The 20,330-nt window shown below is 33.3% G+C and overlaps 1 protein-coding gene across 1 annotated transcript; it reads left to right on the top strand.

Annotated features, from left to right (window-relative positions):
• Positions 1 to 16,355: 16,355 nt before the first annotated feature.
• On the top strand, positions 16,356 to 17,580 carry LOC18039237 (uncharacterized protein ECU03_1610). Its single transcript, XM_024182704.1, has 3 exons — positions 16,356 to 16,469; positions 16,669 to 16,794; positions 17,338 to 17,580. Exons 1-3 carry the CDS (start codon positions 16,377 to 16,379, stop codon positions 17,551 to 17,553), a joined length of 435 nt encoding a protein of 144 aa, XP_024038472.1. The 5' UTR covers positions 16,356 to 16,376; the 3' UTR covers positions 17,554 to 17,580.
• Positions 17,581 to 20,330: the final 2,750 nt, after the last annotated feature.

Here is a 20,330-nt window from a genome sequence, read left to right as displayed (position 1 = left end):
AGGACTGGAAATAGAATATGATGATTCTCTTAAGCTGCATGGATCTAGACTTGTCATTCAAACACCCTAAGCCGGACCAACTCACTGATGATAGTACATCTGAGGATGTATTGTACTATGAGAAGTGGGATCGATCTAACAGGATGAGTCTTATAATCATGAAGTGCGGCGTTCCAGAAGTATTTAGGAGTGCTATAACCGATAAGGTTACAAGTGCTAGTAAGTTTCTTGCCGAAATTCATAAACGTTTTACAAAAAAAGATAAGGCTTAAACAAGTACGCATTTAGCAAGCTTGATTTCGATGAAGTATAAAGACAAGGGAAACATTCGGGAGTACATCATGAAGATGTCTCATCTTGCTTCTAAGCTTAAGGCATTAGGGCTCGACCTATTTAATGATTTGGTCATGCATTTGGTCCTTATCTATCTCCTAGCACAATTTAATCAGTTCAAAGTTAATTACAATTGTCAGAAAGAGAAGTGGAATCTCAATGAACTGATTTCCTTTTGTGTTCAAGAAGAAAAGAGACTGAAGAAAGAGAAAACCGAATATGCACATGAGGTAAGCACTTCTAAAGATGAGGGCAAAAGAAAGAAAAAGGGTGAAGCTATTGCTTCTAAGGGTCCAGAGCCAAAGAAACCAAAGGCCGAGCATGGCTGTTTCTTCTGCGGGCAAGCCTGGACATATGAAGAAGGAATGTTAAAAATATCACGCAAAGCGCGTAAAGAAAGGAGCATTTTTTACTTTGGTTTGTTCTGAAACTAATTTAGCTTCAGTACCAAGAAACACATGGTGGATAGATTCATGTGCTACTACTCACATTTGTGTTTCACTGCAGGGTTGCCTGAGCTACAGGCCGCCAAGTGATGCTGAAAGATGTATTTATATAGGAGATGGAAAGACGATAGAAGTTGAAGCAATTGAGCATTTTAAATTACTTATGAAAACTGGTTGTTATTTGGATTTGTTAGATACTTTGTTGTTCCGTCTTTTAGACATAATTTGATTTCAGTTTCTGTTTTGGACAAATTTGGTTATTCTTGTTCATTTGTAAACAGACAATTTAGTTTAGGGATATTATCATTTTCCCACTAAAGGTATTCTGACACATCATGTCAGTACCACGATTTGGTAAAACCATCAATTTACTACCAAACGTTTAAATTATTAGCATTTTCTCACCATTCCGTTAAAACTCAGTTAATATGTAACGAAAAATTCATAAAAGATCAATTTTACCCCTAGAAAATTCATAAAAGGTCAATTTATTTAATTTTTTGTGTAAAATTATTATCATCATATCAAAGATTAAATTGCTTCTTTTGCATTTTTTTCCCCTTTCATAAATTGATTTTTAGTAGCAGAATAAATTGTCTTTAGCTCGTCAATTTAATAAAAAAAATTACCCTTTAAAAATTAAATAAATTGACCTTTTATGAATTTTTCAGGGGTAAAATTGACCTTTTATGAATTTTCCATTACATATTAACTGAGTTTTAACGGAATGGTGGGAAAATACTAACAGTTTAAACATTTGGTGGTAAATTAATGATTTTACCAAACCATGGTACTGACATGATGTGTCAGAATACCTTTGGTGGGAAAATGATAATATCCCTTTAGTTTATCTATCAATTCTAATGTTATTGGAATCGGTTTGCTTAATGTTTGTGACAATCTATATTTGCTAGAAATTGTTTCAAGTTATAATGAAAACCTGCATTTTAGTTCCAGAGGTACAAAGCGTAAATTAGAGAAAGAAAATTTGGCCTCATTATGGCACAAACGCTTAGGTCACATCTCTAAAGTTAGAATTGAGTGATTAGTGTATGATGAGATTTTAGGATCTCTTGATTTTACAAACCTAGATGTTTGTATTGAGTGTATCAAAGGAAAACAAACCAAAATTAAGAAATTAGTTGCCTACAGAACTTCAGACGTCTTAGAATTAAGACATACAGACATTTGTGGACTATTCCCCACAACTACTTGGAATGGTCAATAATATTTCATTACATTCATATACGACTATTCGAGATATGACTATGTATTCCTGATTCATGAAAAATCATAGTCTTTGGATGTGTTCAAAATGTTTAAAACCGAAGTTGAGTTACAACTCAACAAAAGGATTAAAGTGTCAGGTCTGACCGTGGTGGTGAGTACTATGGCAGATATGATGGATCGAGTGAACAACGTCCAGAACTATTTGCTAAATACCTAGAGGAATGTGGAATTGTCCCTCAATATACCATGCCAGGGTCGCCTAGCATGAATGGTGTATCTGAGAGACAAAATTGGACTCTTAAGGATAGGGTAAGGAGTATGATTAGTCATTTTACTTTACCAGAATCACTCTAGGGTGAAGCACTCAAAACAGCAGCTTATATCCTAAATCGAGTGCCAACTAAAGCGACTGCTAAAACGCCTTATGAGCTTTGGACGGGTTGAAAACACAGTCTAAAGCATTTATATGTTTGGGGATGTCCAGCTGAGGCGAGGCCTTATAGACCTTATGAAAAGAAACAGGACTCTAAAACTGTAAGCATCTACTTTGTTGGCTATGCGGAGCGATCAAAAGGGTTTAAGTTTTATGATCCTAGTACATAATTAATTTTTGAGACGAGAATTGCAATATTTTTTTAGGATGTTGAGTTTGAGGGGAGAAATCCAGTGAGGACAATTGTCTTTGAAGAGGAAGAGAGATCTAATGTTGCTTTTGACAATGTACAAGTTTCAATACCTGTCATTGAGCAAGAAGTAAATTTGGATCCTCAATCATCAGACAACATTGTTCAAACCCTCATTCAAAATGAGATAATTGTTCCTGAGGAACAAACTCAACAACCTCTAGAGCCCGTGCAATTAAGACGATCCACGAAAGAAAGGAGAAATGCAATTCCGAATGGTTATATAGTATTTCTTCAGTAACATGAAGATGAAACTCGAGTGATGAAAGACGATCCAATTAATTTCCATCAAGCCATGCAAGGTTCCAACTCTCATAAATGGATTGAAGACATGAATGAAGAGTACAAGTCGATGCAAGACAATAAAGTTTAGGAACTTGTCTCATTACTTTCTGGTGAGAAGCCCATTGGTTGTGAATGAATATTTAAAACCAAAATGGATTCAAATGGTAATGTGGAGAGGTATAAAGCACGTCTTGTAGCTAAAGGCTTTACTCAAAAGGAAGGAATTGACTATAAAGATACTTTTTCTTCGGTTTCTATAAAAGACTCTTTTAGGACAATTATGGCACTTGTTGTACATTTTGACCTTAAGTTACATTAGATGGATGTTAAGACAGCGTTCCTCAATTGTGACATTGATGAAACAATTTATATAGTACAACTAGAAAACTTTGTGTCAAGAGATCCAAAGAATATGGTTTGTAAGCTAACCAAATCCATCTATGGGCTTAAACAAGCTTCTCGTTAGTGGTACTTTAAGTTTCATCAAATAATTATCTCATATGATTTTGAGGCAAATATTATTGATGAATGTGTGTATCACAAGTTCAGTAGGATGAAACATATATTCCTGGTTTTATATGTCGAAGACATATTGCTTGCCAAAAATGATATAGGCATACTGCAAGACACCAAGAGTTTTATATTAAAACATTTTAAGATGAAAGATCTTGGTGATACCTTCTTTGTTTCAGGAATCAAGATACATCGAGATCGTTCTCGGGGTATTATGGGATTGTCACAAAGGAACTATATCGATAAAGTTTTGAAGAGGCTTGGCATGCAAAATAGTAAACCAGGTGACACCCCTATCACCAAAGGAGATAAATTCAGCCTAAGTCAATGCCCTAAGACCAATCTTGAAATTAAGGAAATGCAAAAGATTCATTATTCTTCAGTCACTAGGAGTCTTATGTATGCTCAAGTATGTACACGTCCAGATATTACGTTCATAGTTGGCATGTTAGGCAGATATTTGAGCAATCCTGACATAGATCATTGGAAAGCAGCCAAGCGGGTTATAAGGTACTTACAGAGGACAAAAGAGTACATGCTCACATATAGGAGATTGGATCAATTAGAGATCATTGGGTATTCCAACTCTGATTTTGCTGGATCCAAAGACAGTAGAAGATCCATATCAGGGTGTATTTACCTGTTGGCTGGTGGAACAATTTCTTGGAGATCTGCCAAGCAGACACTTGTAGCTTCATCGACTATGGCAGTAGATTTTGTAGCATGTTATAAGGCATCCAATCAAGAAATATGGCTGCATAATTTTGTCACCGGGCTGTGCATTCTAGAGGGTGTAGAAAGATCACTAAGATATTTTGTGACAATAAGTCAACAGTTTTATATTCCAACAACAACAAGAGCTTTACAAAATCAAAACACATTGAAATCAAGTTCCTTGTTGTGAAAGAAAGAGTGTAGAGTGGACAAATATCTATAGAGCACATTGGGACAAACTCCATGATAGCGGATCTGCTCACTAAAGAATTTCCACCTAAGGTCTTTCATGAGCACACTGCTCATATGGGTGTGATTTTACTTGAGGATATTCAGATTTAGTGGAAGTTTGTATTATTTACTATGTGTGACTTTTAGATTTCAATTATATAATTCATATTATTTTCTATAGAAATAAAGTATTTCAGTTCCTCTACACTCTGTTAAGATATTTTGAGTTTTGATCTTAATAAAGTAAAGTATGACCAGTTGGGAATAGACATGTTTAGATCACATTCCATGCAATTTCCATGTTATGTATCCACAATCGGTCTATGTCATTTAACTATATTGATATATGTGACTATGGATAGGTTGAGTTACGACTAATGTAACAAAGGCCGCTATAATCCTATATCGATATGGTTAATGGACGAGATTGCCCAAATATACTCTAAGGACATAATAGTGGGAGATTGTTAGATTATTTTTTAATTAATCTAATATTTGGGGCCACACATGAAACAAATAAAATGTGTGCTATTATTTAGTTACCCAATAATTAAGTGATCTATTTAATATTAATTAAATGGCTAAGGGTACAATTATTGTGGGTTAAATGGATAGATACCAGAGTTTTAATTATCACTCTAACGAGGGGCTGAAGTGATAATAAACACATGATAACTGCTAAACGATTTTTATTAAAACCATCAATTACGTTATTTTAAAAAGGAGGTTATGGTCCCTAATCTCTCTTAACTCTTAATAATTCTAAAAACCTCTCAACGAGAATTCTTAATCAAGGAGAAGAGATTAGATTGGAAGACCATCACCAAAAATCAAGAAATCTTTGTGCAACAATTATGGATTCAGGTATGCTTTTGAAATTGTATTGCTCAATAATTTTAATCTGGATTCTTATGAAGATTTAGGAAATAACAAACTCCTCATACAACAAATGACCATGGCGAAGACATTACATTTATCTTCTCTAGAGGCATATGTGTTATTTTAGCAAATCTCTGGCATTTGTCACAACTTCTGACTATCTCCTTTGCATCCTAGTGCATTGTTTATAAGCTAATGGCCATGTCGTATATTAATTACTATATATCCTCTCGTGCATTTCACTCAACATATACTCAGCTTGACCTCTTTCTGGACATAAGAGAGGAAGGAAAACCCCATTTTGTAGAGTACTTTAGTCAGATAATAGCGAGCTACTTTGTTCTTTAGTCTTTATGATGTATTCTTGTCCCTCAGAAGCTATTCTCTTTGTAGAAACTTCTTTATGGGTGTTATACATGATTCTTCAAAATAAACGAAGCTTACCTCTTTACTTCGATAGAGTGGTATTCAGTTTGGGGATATACTTTACTAATACCTGTTCTAGTAACTAAACAGTCCTTAATGAGGCATTTTGACAAGTTGTCAACTCTATTATCAACTCTTTAGCCTTCTTCAAATAATATTCTATGTTCTCCTTCTTGGTCTAGTATTCCGATCTAAAATAGATTGCTAACAATTAGGAATCACTCCTGATGATGAGTTTTCTTGCCCCTGAGAGCTTTGCGTATCTTCAACGTAGCAATGATTGTGTTGTATTCAGCCTCATTGTTGGATAACCTAAAACCAAATTAAACAATCCCCAATGAGGCATTTTAACAAGTTGTCAGCTTCATTATTCTTGGTTCTTGGGACTTTCTCCATTTTCACTTTTTTGAACTCTATTATCAACTCTCTAATCTTCTTTAAAATAATCTTCTATGTTATTTTTCTTGGTTTGGTGTTCCAAGCTAATATGGATGGCTAACAATTAGAAATCACTCCCAATGATGAGTTTTCTTGCCCGCAAGAGCTTTGATATCTTCAACGTAGTAATGATTTCGTCGTATTCAGCCTCATTGTTGAAGAACTTAAAACCAAATTGCAATGCATATTAGAGGTTTACCCCTTCGAGGCTTATGAAAATCAAATCAGCTCCACTCCGATGCGAATTTGAAGATTTATTTTCATAGACATCTCAATACTCTCTAAGTACATCGATGGTAACCTTTTCGTTCATCTCTCTCAGGATTCCTTCTCCATTTAGATCATTGGCAAATGCTTCTAAGAATTTGGTGATGACTTGTGCCTTAATGGCTGATTGGGGATGATAGGCTATGTCAAACTTACTTGGCTCGAGCGATTATTTCACAAGCCTTTTTGACATGACAAACTTTTCAAGCACCTGCCTTAATGATAAGCTTGCGACCACGACTATAGTATAGGCCTGGAATTAGGGCCTGAGTTTTCTAGTGGAGATCACTAGAGTTAGCTCTAGCTTTTCTAACGAGGGATATCTTTCTTCTACATCTATCATAGCTCTATTGGTATAGCATATAGGCATTTATGTTTTATCCTCCTCTCTGACGTGAAGCAAGCTGGTAGCATGCTTAGAAATAATAAATATAGTAGGAGGATATCTCCTGATTTGGGTATCTCTTGATTTCAACTTGACAAGTGTCGGTAGATAAACCAGGTATCTCTTCAACTATTGGAAAACGTCTTCACATTTCAGAGTCCATGATAGCTTTTTCCCAACCTTGAGGGCCTTAAGAAAAAATTTATAATGACCCATAACTTAAGAAATATAATGGCTCAATGCTACAACTCTACCAGCTAAGCTCTGTACCTCTTTCACTGTTCGCGGAGATCTTATTTTTAGTACTGATATAATTTGTAGGGGTTGGCTTTAATACCCTTCTGTTGCATCATGAACGCATGAACTTCCTTGGCATTATCTCGAGTGCGTACTTCTCTAAGTTTAATCGAATCTTATATTTGAGGAGGAGTTCTACATTGTTGGCCGATGTTATTGACTTAATTATCATATCATCAATATAAACCTTCATAGTTCTACCATTTTGGTTCTTAAAGACCGTATTGACCGAATGTCGGTAGGTTACTCCCACATTCTTTAACCCAAAAGGCATAACTCTGTAGCATAAAGCCTTTGATTGGTGAACACAATTTTCTCTTAATATGAATCTTACATCCTAATCTAGTTGTAACCCAAAAAAGTATCCACGAAACTCAGCATTTCACGATAAGAGGTTGTGTCAACGAGCTAATCTACTCTGAGGAGAGGGAAGTTATCCTTTGGCAGGCTTTGTTCAAGTCCATGAAATAAAGGTACATGCACTATTTTATGTTGGACTTCTTAACCAAGACAACATTTGAAACACGATTTAGATAGTTGGCTTCTCTTATAAACCTGACCTACAATAAGCAGTCTATTTAACTGGCTTGTGATCTAGATCAACATTAAGTCTATGGCAAGATACCTCCGTGTTTATGCCTAGCATATCCTTATTTCATTAAGAAATACATCTAAGCTTCTACAGGAAAGTGACTAGTTGCTTCTTGGTTTCCGGTGTGAGATGTGAACCAATCTTGAAAACTTTTATGGGTTTGTCTTTCTTAATAGGATCAGTGAAAAGGTCTTTTATTGGCGTGCCTTTTTGTCTTCTTTGGCGATTCTTAGATCTAATGGCGCTTTAATCAGTTTTTGTAACTCATGATGATTATTTCCATTTGAAGCTTGTTAGAGAATGATGAAGTTTACCTCTTTGGAGGTATCCTCCGCTTGGATTTTTGTTGTGTTCAGATTCATAACTTTCTTTCTAATGTTCTTTTTTGTCTAATAACAACATGTTTGATCATTTTAAGATTTAAATCTACAGTGACCAGATGCTTTCTACTAGCTATCTTTTAACGCATACTGTAACACTGACGGGCAATATGTTGATCTCTCTTGAAAGTGATTACAAATTTTTATATGGGCATTTCATGGCAAGGTAGCACCTGGAAAGAGTTGATCTAGTGGTTGCCATAAATGGTGGCCGAAATAATATTTTTCTGCCACAAAAAAATTTACCATGTAGACCACTTTATGGGAAGACTTATCCATTGAAATAGGCAGAGTGACTATCCCTTTTAGTATAACAAAAAACCAACCAAAGGAGTTTTATTGAGAGTTACTTTAATAGACTCGTGAGTGAGCTAATCCATTGTATCCTTGAATATGATATCCACTGAACTTCCCGCATCGACCAATGTTCGAGCCACTCTATCTACTATAACTTTTAGAGTGATTACTAGGGTATCATCATATGGATAGACCATATTCTCTGCATCTTACTCGGTAAATATGATTGGGACTAAGGGTAGAGTTGTTGAAGGTGAGCTTCAGTTAGCCATGTTAATCTCTTTTTCAATGAAGTGTTTCTCTTATAAGTTTTGATTGACCATCTAGAATTACCGGTAAGAGTAGAACCTCCTGATATCATTCCCACATAAATACCTTTCTTGGCACACAGGGTCCCTGCCCTTTGGGGCTCCCCTTTTGAGGCTCTTTTCCCTCGATTTTTTTTCACAGACTTTCTAGTATCTCTCACCCTAGCAGCAAACTCCTTTCCTTCAAATACCTATTGATGATCAATGGCTCTATCTCTTCTTGCAATTGAAAACATTCAACGGTACTATGACTAAAGTCTTTGTGGAACTCACAATACTTCAAGCTTCTCTCTATGTTGAGGTTTTTTTTTTTTTTTATTGGCCTGGGAGGCCATAAGCCCACTATTATAGATGTGGTAGAAAATAGGCTCCAGAGACTTGTTCAGAAGGAAGTGAGAGTCATACCACAACTTTTCTGGTGGGTCATCTCTCTTACGGTGCTTTATCTGAAGGGGTGGAGGGATTTTTGGCACATGTTGGTCGTGGAATCCTCAACCCATTCCTTATATTGTTGGGGTTAGTGTACCAGAGCTTTTCTACTAGAGTGTGTCTCTGGTTTCTTTGAGTTATCTTTTCTCTTGGTCGTGTCCAGCTTGCCTTCCTTGGGCTAATATTTGTCTTCGTACTCGATCTGCTTTAAAGCATTTGACCAAAATCCTCATATGTTAATTGTTTGACTTCTTGAAAGGATTTGTACAACTTCACTCCTTAAAGATTCTTTGTAAAATGACCAAACATTTTCTCATGACCAAAGACTCCTATTTAGAGAATCCACTAGGGAAAATGGTTGATAAAAGAGGCTAGTGATTATGTCTCACATTGCTTGATGAAAGCCAGTTTAGAGGAGGATTTCTTTTGATAAGAAACATAGCAAAATTTCTTAATGAACTTGAAAAGTAGTTGATCAATGCTAGTTATTCTCCCTAGCTTGAGAGACCGAAACCAAGATTTAGTTGGGACCGAGAGAGTATGTGTAAACATATGATACATGGCCTTTTCCCTAACTCCTTTTATATGCATATGATCTCGGTACAACTCAACATGCTCAATAGGTTTAGAGGTTCTCCTATACTCTGGAATCAGAGGCGTGATGGAGTCGGTCAAGAGAGTTGATTTGCAAATGTCCATGGTAAATAGTGTTTTATAAAAGATTAATGATTGATCCATAACAATGGAACTATTCTTCTAGGAGAGTTTTCATACTTGTTTCTCTAGAGAAGACATTTTGTTGAGTATTTCCTGAGGTAACCTTTGAATGCCAGAGGAACCCTCCTCGATCGGAGGAGATTTGTGAGCATTTAGCATATCTCACAAATCTTTGGCGTTGTTTGTCATACTTTTGGCCTCTACTGCAACTAGATCGACTATTAGTGGTGGATATTTCATCTTTAAAACAAATTGGCTATGCTTTTGGATACATGTGATGAGGTTTAATTGCTTGTTTGCTTCAAGTGCCTTTTAGTGTTGGACAACAAGCTTTCTGCCTATAGCTTGTATGGTGGCTTGTTTGCTTAGACCACTATCTAAGTATTGACCTTGCAAACCAATGCCATGGAAAATATTATTGGTAAACTCATGAAAGCGCCACCTAATGATGAACTCATCAATATGGTAAATACTGATTGAGGTTTTTATGGACTTCCCCCTCTCTGTTTTTGTCATCTGACTTCCCCTTCTCTGTTTTTTTCATCTTCTTTATAGGTTTGGTGTTAGGTTCATTCTCACTGTCATCATCCTGCTCAATTATAACAAGGTTATCGTTGGAGAAATGCTCAACTTCCATCTCATTCCAAACACAAAATAAAATAATTTGGTAACTGTTGTGGAGTTTTTAATTGCGATCCCCACCAAAATGAAGCCAATTTTTTTAACTAGATTTTTATTATGATTCAATTTGAATTATCAAGTAGTTTTTTTATTGGATCTAGGTCAATTTGAACTATTAAGTAGTTTTTTTTACTGGATCCAAGTCAATTTGAACCATCATGCCTTGGATTCCACATTAAGTGTTTGGGTCTAGGCGTATTTTTCTGACATTGAGGGTTGGATGTATAGTGGAGGCGAACTAGAAAGTAAATTGAGGTGATTTGAGAGGTGAATTGAGGTGCTTTGAGAAGTAAACTGGGTTGTTTTAAGTTTATAAAAATATGGAGAGCTTAATGGAGCTCGTGAGAGTTAATTTAAAGAGTTGACATAAAGAGCTTAGGAGAGTTTAGGGAATAGACCTAGTGAACTAGAGGATAGTTCCAGAGAGCTTATTTGTGAGGCTTAGTATAGGTCGTGGTATAACTCATGTAATCTCATATATGAAATGCAATCTAGGCATCAAAACTATCGTAATAAGAAGAAAATAATTATAAACAATAAAGAACACATAATATTTTATGCAGTTCGACCTTTTGGCCTATAGCCACGAGAGTAATCATCTCCAATCCACTATGTATATTATTAAATGATATGCTTTACAACATTAACAAAACCTTATTAAAGTTGTTTATGGTGAATAATAACATGAGGAAAATGTGGGTCTTATGGAGATTAGAGAGTTCTTTAAGATAAGAGTATGGGAAATGCCTCTTTAAGAGATGAGGTGACCAAGATCTTCCATGGAGGTGTAAAAATAGATGGAGAAGAAGATGATGCAGCCTCTCAAGAAATTAGATTTGGAAAAAATCTCTAGGGTTGATGGAGCAAAAAGAAAGAGATAGAGCTGGAGATCCCAAGTAAGATTTTGGATGATAGAATGGCGCCTCAAAGTCTAATGGACCTTAAAGCTTCAACAATGGTGTTTTTACTCTTGAGAAGAATAAGATACTCTATTTTTTTAATGAGGAAGTTATCGTTTTTGGAAAAGCCCTTGATCTTTTTTAGAGTGCGCCTGAGAGTCGTTTTGGTCTATTTAAACATGTGGCATTCATTTATTGGCTGACCTCTCTTAGATGAGGTTATTTGAGTAATTTATCTTGTGGTCGCTTGATGGTAACATTAATAGGCTTAGGAGGAAAGGAAATCTCCAGCCACCCATTTTCCTCTATGATGGGACACTGCTTGTGATCTTGTTGCTTTATGGGACACTGCAGAGGATATCTGACGTGGCAGCCTCTCCAACTTGTGATCTTGTTGCTTTATGGGACACTGCAGAGGATAGCTGACGTGACATTCTTCCATTGTTCAACCAAAGAATCTTCTTTGCCATTGGCTCATTGCACTTAGCTAAAAAGGAGATATTTTTTATTTCTTATATGATAGCATGAACTATTCACTTTTGGCCTTTAATTGTAGTGATGATGATAAACTTGGTGTTGATTAATACATGTAGTGGGGCTGATGGTTATGCTAGACAAAAAGGAGGAGAGAGAATAAAATAAAATAAAATAAAAATAATTATACTTTGTTTTTAATAAGGGTACTTTTAAAAAGCAGGGGTTAGTGAGATAATTTGTGAGGTAAAATACCATTACTATGTTTGAATTTTGGAGCAGATCAATCAAGATGAGCTATATCCAACTCTACATTGTGAGTCTATTTATAAAAAATTCAACTGAATTTAACGTGACTTCTTTTTCATTTTTTTGAGAAAGACAAAACTTAACTGATCAGGCTATATAGTCAAATAAATGGTATATATTTTCATGTATTAATTTTGAATGTGAACAATAAGGACTAAAAAAAAATTGATTAGTAATTTTTTTATTATTTTCTGCTACTTAATGGCAACTTAGTTCTTCCTACCTATGTGAGCAACGTTCAAATTTCAGGTCTTTTGTTTTGACACAAAAAATTTTAATAATTGAAATAATTGGTACTCAAATTTTTTTCTTAAATGAAGAGGAATTGATAAAAATCAATGCAAAGAATGCATATCATTGTTGAAAATCCCCTCTAAAAAGATTGGTCACTGGGGTTGGCAATAACGGCCCTTTTGAAATTTAGGTTCAAATGCTAATGTTCGGTAAATTTTTTAAAATTTGATAGAAGTTTTAAAATATAGGTAGGAGATTGCTTTTTATTAGCAGTTTTTTAAAAAAGCCAGCATGCTTTTTAAAATTTCTATTATAACCAAAGATTTTAATAAAAAGACAATTATGTCTTTTTTTTTTCATAAATCCTAATATATAAATAAAAGGCAATTTAAACTTATGTTTATTTTGGCCATTATTGAATAAAACAACATTTTTGTAATAAAATTTACTAAACTCATGTACTCTACTTTTCAGACTCATAGAGTTGTAACAATACAATTTATCAAAAACCAAGTTACTTCGTTAATAAGCAGCTCATTTCATCCACATAGCAGGAACAATTTACTAAATCAACTATCACAATCCCAAACAATATTTTGCTACAATACCTAAAGTTGGATATTTTCCCCCCATATTGACCCAATTCTTGATTTATTTTGGTCCAACTATAAATTTCCTGAACGTTAGTTAAAAAAAAAAAGAATCAATAATCGAAGACAATTAAGACACATCCTAAAGTGATTAATATCTTAAAACATATAACTAAAATGTATAAGTCAAGCACTAGCTTTTTATTTTTATTTTTTATTAAAAGTAAACAATGGAACAATAAAAACTCGATAAAGTATAGTATTGGGATGATGAAAAATCTATTAATTTTGTGTCTATTAATATATCGATAAATTAATAAATTAATAATTTATTAAGAAATCCTTATTTTTGGAAAATATGATCACGTTTATAATTTTTTAAAGATGATGTATGGAGCTCATCTCACACTTGTTGCAAAATGACAGTATAAATTAAAATTTTGCATTACAAAAAACGTTAGAGATGAGATCCATTTCCAAAATCAAACTCAACAAGTAGCAAACAATTTACAAAAGTCACATGACATATCGTGTGAATTTAGTTTCAATTTAGGCATTTATTAATTTATATAATAATTGGGTAATATGAAAAAAATTAGTATCCTATAAATATATTAAATTATTAATTTACCACGTTGGCTGCAAATCAGTACCAGCAAAACCTATAATTTAGTTAAGATTATCAATTTATTGAAACTCTATAATTAATTAATACAATCATGTAAACCGGTTGGTACAAGCATTTAGCATAATTTAATTCCCTGACCTGAATTAATGTCGAGATAGGGACCTATTTCCCTTCCCCTTTCTAAACAGACCTTACCTAATTCTATTTTTCTCGCTTGGGTGGAGTCTCTTTGCCCATGGAAAGACCGCTTACCCAAATTAAAATTTTGCATCCTATTGTCACTTTACCATTTCTTAAGGGTATATTAAATGATTAAAGAGACTGATCTGGTTTAAATGAGAAAAGAAAAAATAAATTTACAAAATCGTTGGCTAATTATACATTCCAGTTAGGGATAGGGATGACAGATTTACCCGGACCTGGACGAACCCGGATAATCCGGGCCGGGTTGAACCCGTACCGCAGTGCAAAATAATCCGAATTCGGAATGGATTTTTATAACCCGGATATATCCGGGTCCGGTTCCAGGTTTAGGCTAACCTGAATATCTGAAACCCGGACCCAGATATCATATTTTAATATTATTTTTTAATTAATTTTATTGATTAATATAAATACAAACATAAACAAAAAAACCTTAATTTTATCCAGGTTGCTATTGTCAGTCAGTCACAACTCACAACTCACAACTCACAGGCTTGGCCGCTTGGGTTCTTAGCTTCTTGCAGCCTTCGCGATTCACTGCCGTCAGAACTCAGAAGCTTGGGTTCGCCACCGTCGTCTGTCGCAACTCGTACTCTTGGGTTCACCATTCACGACCGTCGCAGCCTCGGCTTCTTGCAGTTCCAAACAACAATCCAGGTTTTTACCGTCGCAAGCTCGGGTTCGCAGTTGGCTACCATCACAAGCTCGGGTTCGCGGTTCGCCACCGTCGCAACTCGTACTCTCGGGTTCACGACCGTCGCAGCCTCCGGTTCTTGCAACTCCAAACAACGATCCAGTTTGCTATCCTTTCGTTTTGATTTCATTATACTTTGTTATTTGATTTTATCTATGCTAGAAACATTGTTCTTATAGTAAAAAGATTCGAAATGGTTTATGCTTTAATGGGCTTATATTTGTAGTGATTTAATTTTTTTTATTTGATGATTTACAATCTGGAATCTCGATGTGTTATTGGTTGGAAATGTATTAATTTTTTATTTTTTAAAAACTGATTCATTGATCCGGGTTCAAAACCCGAAATTTGGAAACCCGAATTTTTGCGGGTTAAACCCGGATCCGGACTCGAGATGAAAAAATCCGGGTTAAAATCCGGATCCGGAGAAAAAGAAAATGACATCCGGGTCCGAATTCAGGAAGGCTAAACCCAGACCCGGACCCGGTTTTTACCATCCCTAATTCTAGTTGTAACCCACTGAATATCATGAATTTACGTGTAGAATCTAGTTGAGAAAATTATGGTCTAAAATAAAGAAGGTTTTTAAGTATAATAATTAATGCAAGAATTTTTCTTTTTGAAATATTGATATATTACAATCAAAATTTGATGGATATAATTTATTGATATATTTTCTCTTAATTCTTTATTTCTTAGTCTATTTGTTGAAGAATGAAGCTCAAATCTGTTTTTATAACTGAGAATGACAAGTCACTTATATTCTCAGGAAGTTTGTGATATGTCAGTGAGAGCATCATGTCTAGTCGGTCGTAGTACTTCTGAGAGGTGTATGACATTTCCATAATGTCAGTTGAATGAATAAGTCAAACACGTGATGTATCACGTGTATCGCTTACTCATGCAGCATCGTTGCTTGCTGTTTTGCCTAACAAAATGAACTAGAGCCTTACACGTGTCCTTCAGAGGATTCAAACGGCTGCTGAAGCCCTTATATGAGCGGCAAGATTCTTGGTACAATTAATTGCATTGGGACCATAGAAAATGTATTAATTTAGTAAATATTAATAAATTAATAAATTATAATTTATAAAGAAATTTATTTAAAAAACTTTGATTATGTTCATAGTATTTATTATGTTTAATTTGAATAATAGTTAGTTGTCTTTGATAATAATTAGATTATTTTAGAGTTTTTATTTTTCTATATTAAAGATGATATGAGGAGTCTGTCTCATTGACTCATTGTTGTTACAAAGCTGCAATACAAATTGAAATTTCACATTACAAAAGAGTTAGAGATGAGATTCAATTCTAAATCAATTTTAAGAAGCAGCAAATAACACAGAAAAAAATATTTTAATAAAAACCGTATGACATATCATATAAATTTAGTTTCAAATTAAGTAATTATTATCTTATAAATTTATCAAATTGTTAATTTACCATGTTGGTGGCAAGTTGAGACCAATGAAAACTATTATGTTATCAATATTATCAACTCATTGAGAATCTACTCTATTTCCACATCTGAATTTCAGAAACAAGGACCAAGTCTTGAAAAAATATAAAAATAAAAAATAAAAAGAAAGTTATGGACAAAAAATGAGCCTCCTCAATTTAATTACCCTGGAATACTGGGTCTAATTGACTGATGAAAACCATTCATCATCGAAATATACTCTCTCAATTACAACACATAATGAAATGGATGTTCTTCCTTCTTTATATATTCAGCTTTTCCAGACAATTCCTTCAAGAGTTTCTTACATTTGTTAGAAGATAATAAAAAGAAAACAAAAGAAAAATAATAATGGCAAGTTCCACTCTTTCAAAACTTGCAATTGCTAGGAGAAGCATTTGGAATTCTAAGCAATTTCTTGCCTCAAAACCTAGATACATTCAGGTATATATACCAATTAAGTGCTTCTTATTTCCCCATTAATTTGTTTCAAATTCTTCTCCTCAATTTTAGTTAATTAGAGATTCAATAAATTTGTAATTTAGTATTACGTAGTTAGCGCACGTGGGAATCAATTTGCTTTATTTTCTAAAAAATTTTTACTGCTGAGATATAGAATTCTCTATACACTGTGTATATATAGGCAAGTACCCATCAAGAGGCTTCAGCAACTTGTGAAAAGACAACGGAAGCAATTAAGCAAGGGGCAGATCATGCGATGAAGGCTTCTGGAGACATGAAAACCAAGGCTGCCTCTACTGCTCAGCAAGTAATTATATATATATATATATATAAGAGTACTGATTTAGTATAGGATCTTAGATTTTATTAAAATTATTAAAAGTTATTAAGTCTATGATTTAATAGTATAATATTCAGCAGTGTTCAGGTGTGGATGTTCGCATTTGAAAATAATAAGAACCGACATCTAACAATAGAATGGACCAAGTCGAAAAGGCAAAAAAAAAAAAAATTTCTTTATATCAGTAGTTTTCCAGTCAGGGATTTTAAAGTGCAGGAAAGTTTGGGAGAATTTTAAAACCGCACGGCTTTAAAGACTTACAGTTTTAAACCTTTAAAATCATGCGATTTTAAAGCTTTACCGCACTTTAAAATTTCGGACTGGAACATTTCTCTATATATATATATATAAACTCCAATTTTCTGTCTTTTTTTTTTCTTTTAAATTATGTTTGTATGACAAAGTCGTAGACATCTACATCTAAGCACGATTCCATATATGTTGAATTCTAGCATATTTTTACTTTTATTTAGTTAGTTTGCAATTAATTAATTATGAAAATGCATCTAGATGAGTCATATTACAAAAGATAAGGCTGGAAAGGTGTCTGAAACAGCACAAGACATTGGTGATAAGGCAAAACAAACAGTTCAAGATGCATGGGGTTCGGCCAAAGACACTGCTCAAACTGTCAAAGATAATTTGCTCGGAAAGGCTGATAAATCTAAGGAAGCCGTCAAACAAAATGCTGAGCAAGTTACAAAAAGCATGAACACCAAGAACTAGCAGTTTCTTTTAATTAATTTATTTATATCCATCAACTCTAATAATCTTAATTTATTTCCTCTATATTACCTTGCTGAATTAATAATTTTTCCTTTACTTGTTCTTGTTTCTATCATATGGAAACGGATGAAAAGTGTATACTTTTTTGCTCCTTCCAATGTTAATCCTTTTGTAAATAAGTGGCTTTATTAATAATAAAGCTCAAGAGAGTCGTTTTAGAAATTCTTTAAATTATAAATAAAATAATATTACAGTTACAAATTTTTGTATAAATTCTTTTTATACTCAACCAGATGTGGCATAACATGATTGATTCGATTATATTAATAATTATCATATTTTTTCTTTGTCATTGACAATAGATATACACATCTTGCCAGCATGGGTAATTTCCAAGGGTAATTATCAGAAACTTCCCCTAAATTTTGAGTTATTTTCAGTCTGATAGATTATATTCGAGTATTCTTAGACACCTCTCCTAACATTAGTATACCATTTCATATAAGTTAGGTTAGTGAGGATAAAATCGTAAGAGAATCCTCTAATGGCAAACAAATTCAAACAAATTTAAATTTTTCACTTTGGGCATGTTTGTTACATTGTATTATGAGGTAGCAAAACACTATTTACATTAAAATAATACCAACCCTATGTTTGGACTTTGGAGCAAATTTGCAAGGGATTAATGTGGATGGCTAATGTGGCAACTACCGCATTAGCTTTACTTTTTTTTTTTTTTTGCTTCTTTATTATAATAATAATAAATAAATAAATATAATTTTTAATTTAATATAAGATTTTTTTTACATTATAATTATTAATATAAATTAATAAATAAATAATTTATTATTCAATAATATTACATTATATTTTTTATTTTTACATTATAATTTATTAATAAATTTATAATTTATTATAACTAATAATAAATATTTAAATATGAATAAATATGAATAATATTAATTTAAAATTAATAATAATATAAATAATATAAAATATTAATACAATTTAAATATATTAATAAGTGTTAGTTCTAGGTGAACGAGTGCTGCAAATGCATGTTCACTTGGGATTGATTGAAAATGGCTTGCAGTTTGTTATGCTGCCATGTGATTGATTGAAAATGGCTATCAAAAGCTTTTTATTCGTTTAAGGCACTGTGATGGAAAGCAAGAAATTAAAGAAATCTTAATTACATTAAAATTTATAATATTTAAGAATATTTTAATTAATTTATAATCAAATTTAATTTAATTTTCTATTTAGAATTTTAATTTTTAGTCATTGTTTATTTGGGTAATATTTTTAATTTAGGTATAAGTCTTATTAAAATAGGTTTTCCAATCAAATTAGGATAAATCTTAGTTAGTATAAATAAGTGTCTTTTGTAACTTTTACAAGAGAGTAGATTTTTTAGTTCAATAATATTTCAGTTTTCAAAACTCTGTGTGAGTAGTTGAATTCAGTTAATTCTTAGTATTCTGTAGAATCAACGAGTCTTCACCCCCAAATTCGTGGTATTCTTTTAAATCAAAGTAAATTTAATTGTTCTTTTATTCCGGTATTCTCTAGAATTAACGGAATATTTTGAACATTAAATTTCCGCTGCATCACACTGCTGCTGATTTTTGAATAGGGATTCATGCTAATTTTTATTAGATTGAAAATGGGATTGAATTTTGGAGATAACTTGAAGTGTATATTAATCTTTTGAGGATACTGGATTTTGTTTTTTATTTTGATCATGGTATTTACATGTATTGGGTTGAAAAAATTGTCATGGGTTGCTGCATTCTTGCTTGCTGGAGCTGTGAGTTAGGTAATAGGGTGGACTTGAGTGCTTCGATGTAGTTGTGAATCTGTTGTAATTCAAGCAAAGTAAGCTTCAACAGTGAAGATTCATTACACGACTCCACTAGTTCATACTCTGAAACGATGATGTAATGGTTAAGAAATGTGAAAAAGTTGATTGATTTAGGATTTAGAAATTGTTTTGACCTCATGATCGGCATCAATGCACTATCATATAAGTTGTAGTTAAATTAAGAATGGAATTGCATGTTGAGGATAGCTTCAAGTGTGTAGTTAGTTTGCTGTCAAAGCGGCCAAATTTGATTTGTTTTTCCTTTTTGGGTTATAATGTGCAGTTTACATGACTTAATTTGTTAAAGACTTAATTTTACTTGTTTTGAACATTTACAAAGTCCTTCTCATTGTACCATTTCTCAGCTCTATTTACAAGGACATTGAGGCTATGGTTGATGGTGAAATGCTTAAACTTGGATCTATAATCCCTGAACAATATACTTTAAAGAAGTTATGGGAGGACATCAAAGATATGATGCATGGGAGGCCTATGAGATATGTTGAAAAGGTGAAGTTTAACATAGTGCTTCATATGGCAGAATACTTAAGAAATTTTGCACAATGATTTATAACTTTAAAATCCTTGAGAAATGCTAAGATTTTTAATTGATTGTCGAAAGATATATCACAAATGGTTGATATTGAGATGAAGTGATATTGGCAGTGTTGGCTTGGTACCTTTGAACTTTGAAGTGAGATGAATGCTATTTTCATGTTTGGGAAGTAAATGATATGCTGCATATTGAGTTTGGCTACGGCAGTTTATATAGCCACTGACACTGGCAATATAATCGTTGAAGATAATTGAAAAAATGGTAGTAGCAATTGAAGTTAAATTTTAAAATCTAACTTGTACATTTCACATCTTTTTAAAACATAAATAATTTAAGTTGTTTGTATCATTCATCAAA

The sequence above is a fragment of the Citrus clementina genome, unplaced genomic scaffold (genome assembly GCF_000493195.1).
Source record: "Citrus clementina cultivar Clemenules unplaced genomic scaffold, Citrus_clementina_v1.0 scaffold_6, whole genome shotgun sequence".
NCBI lineage: Eukaryota > Viridiplantae > Streptophyta > Magnoliopsida > Sapindales > Rutaceae > Citrus > Citrus x clementina.
Note: the sequence above shows the minus strand (reverse complement) of the source record. Positions and strands in the feature narration are given on the sequence as shown.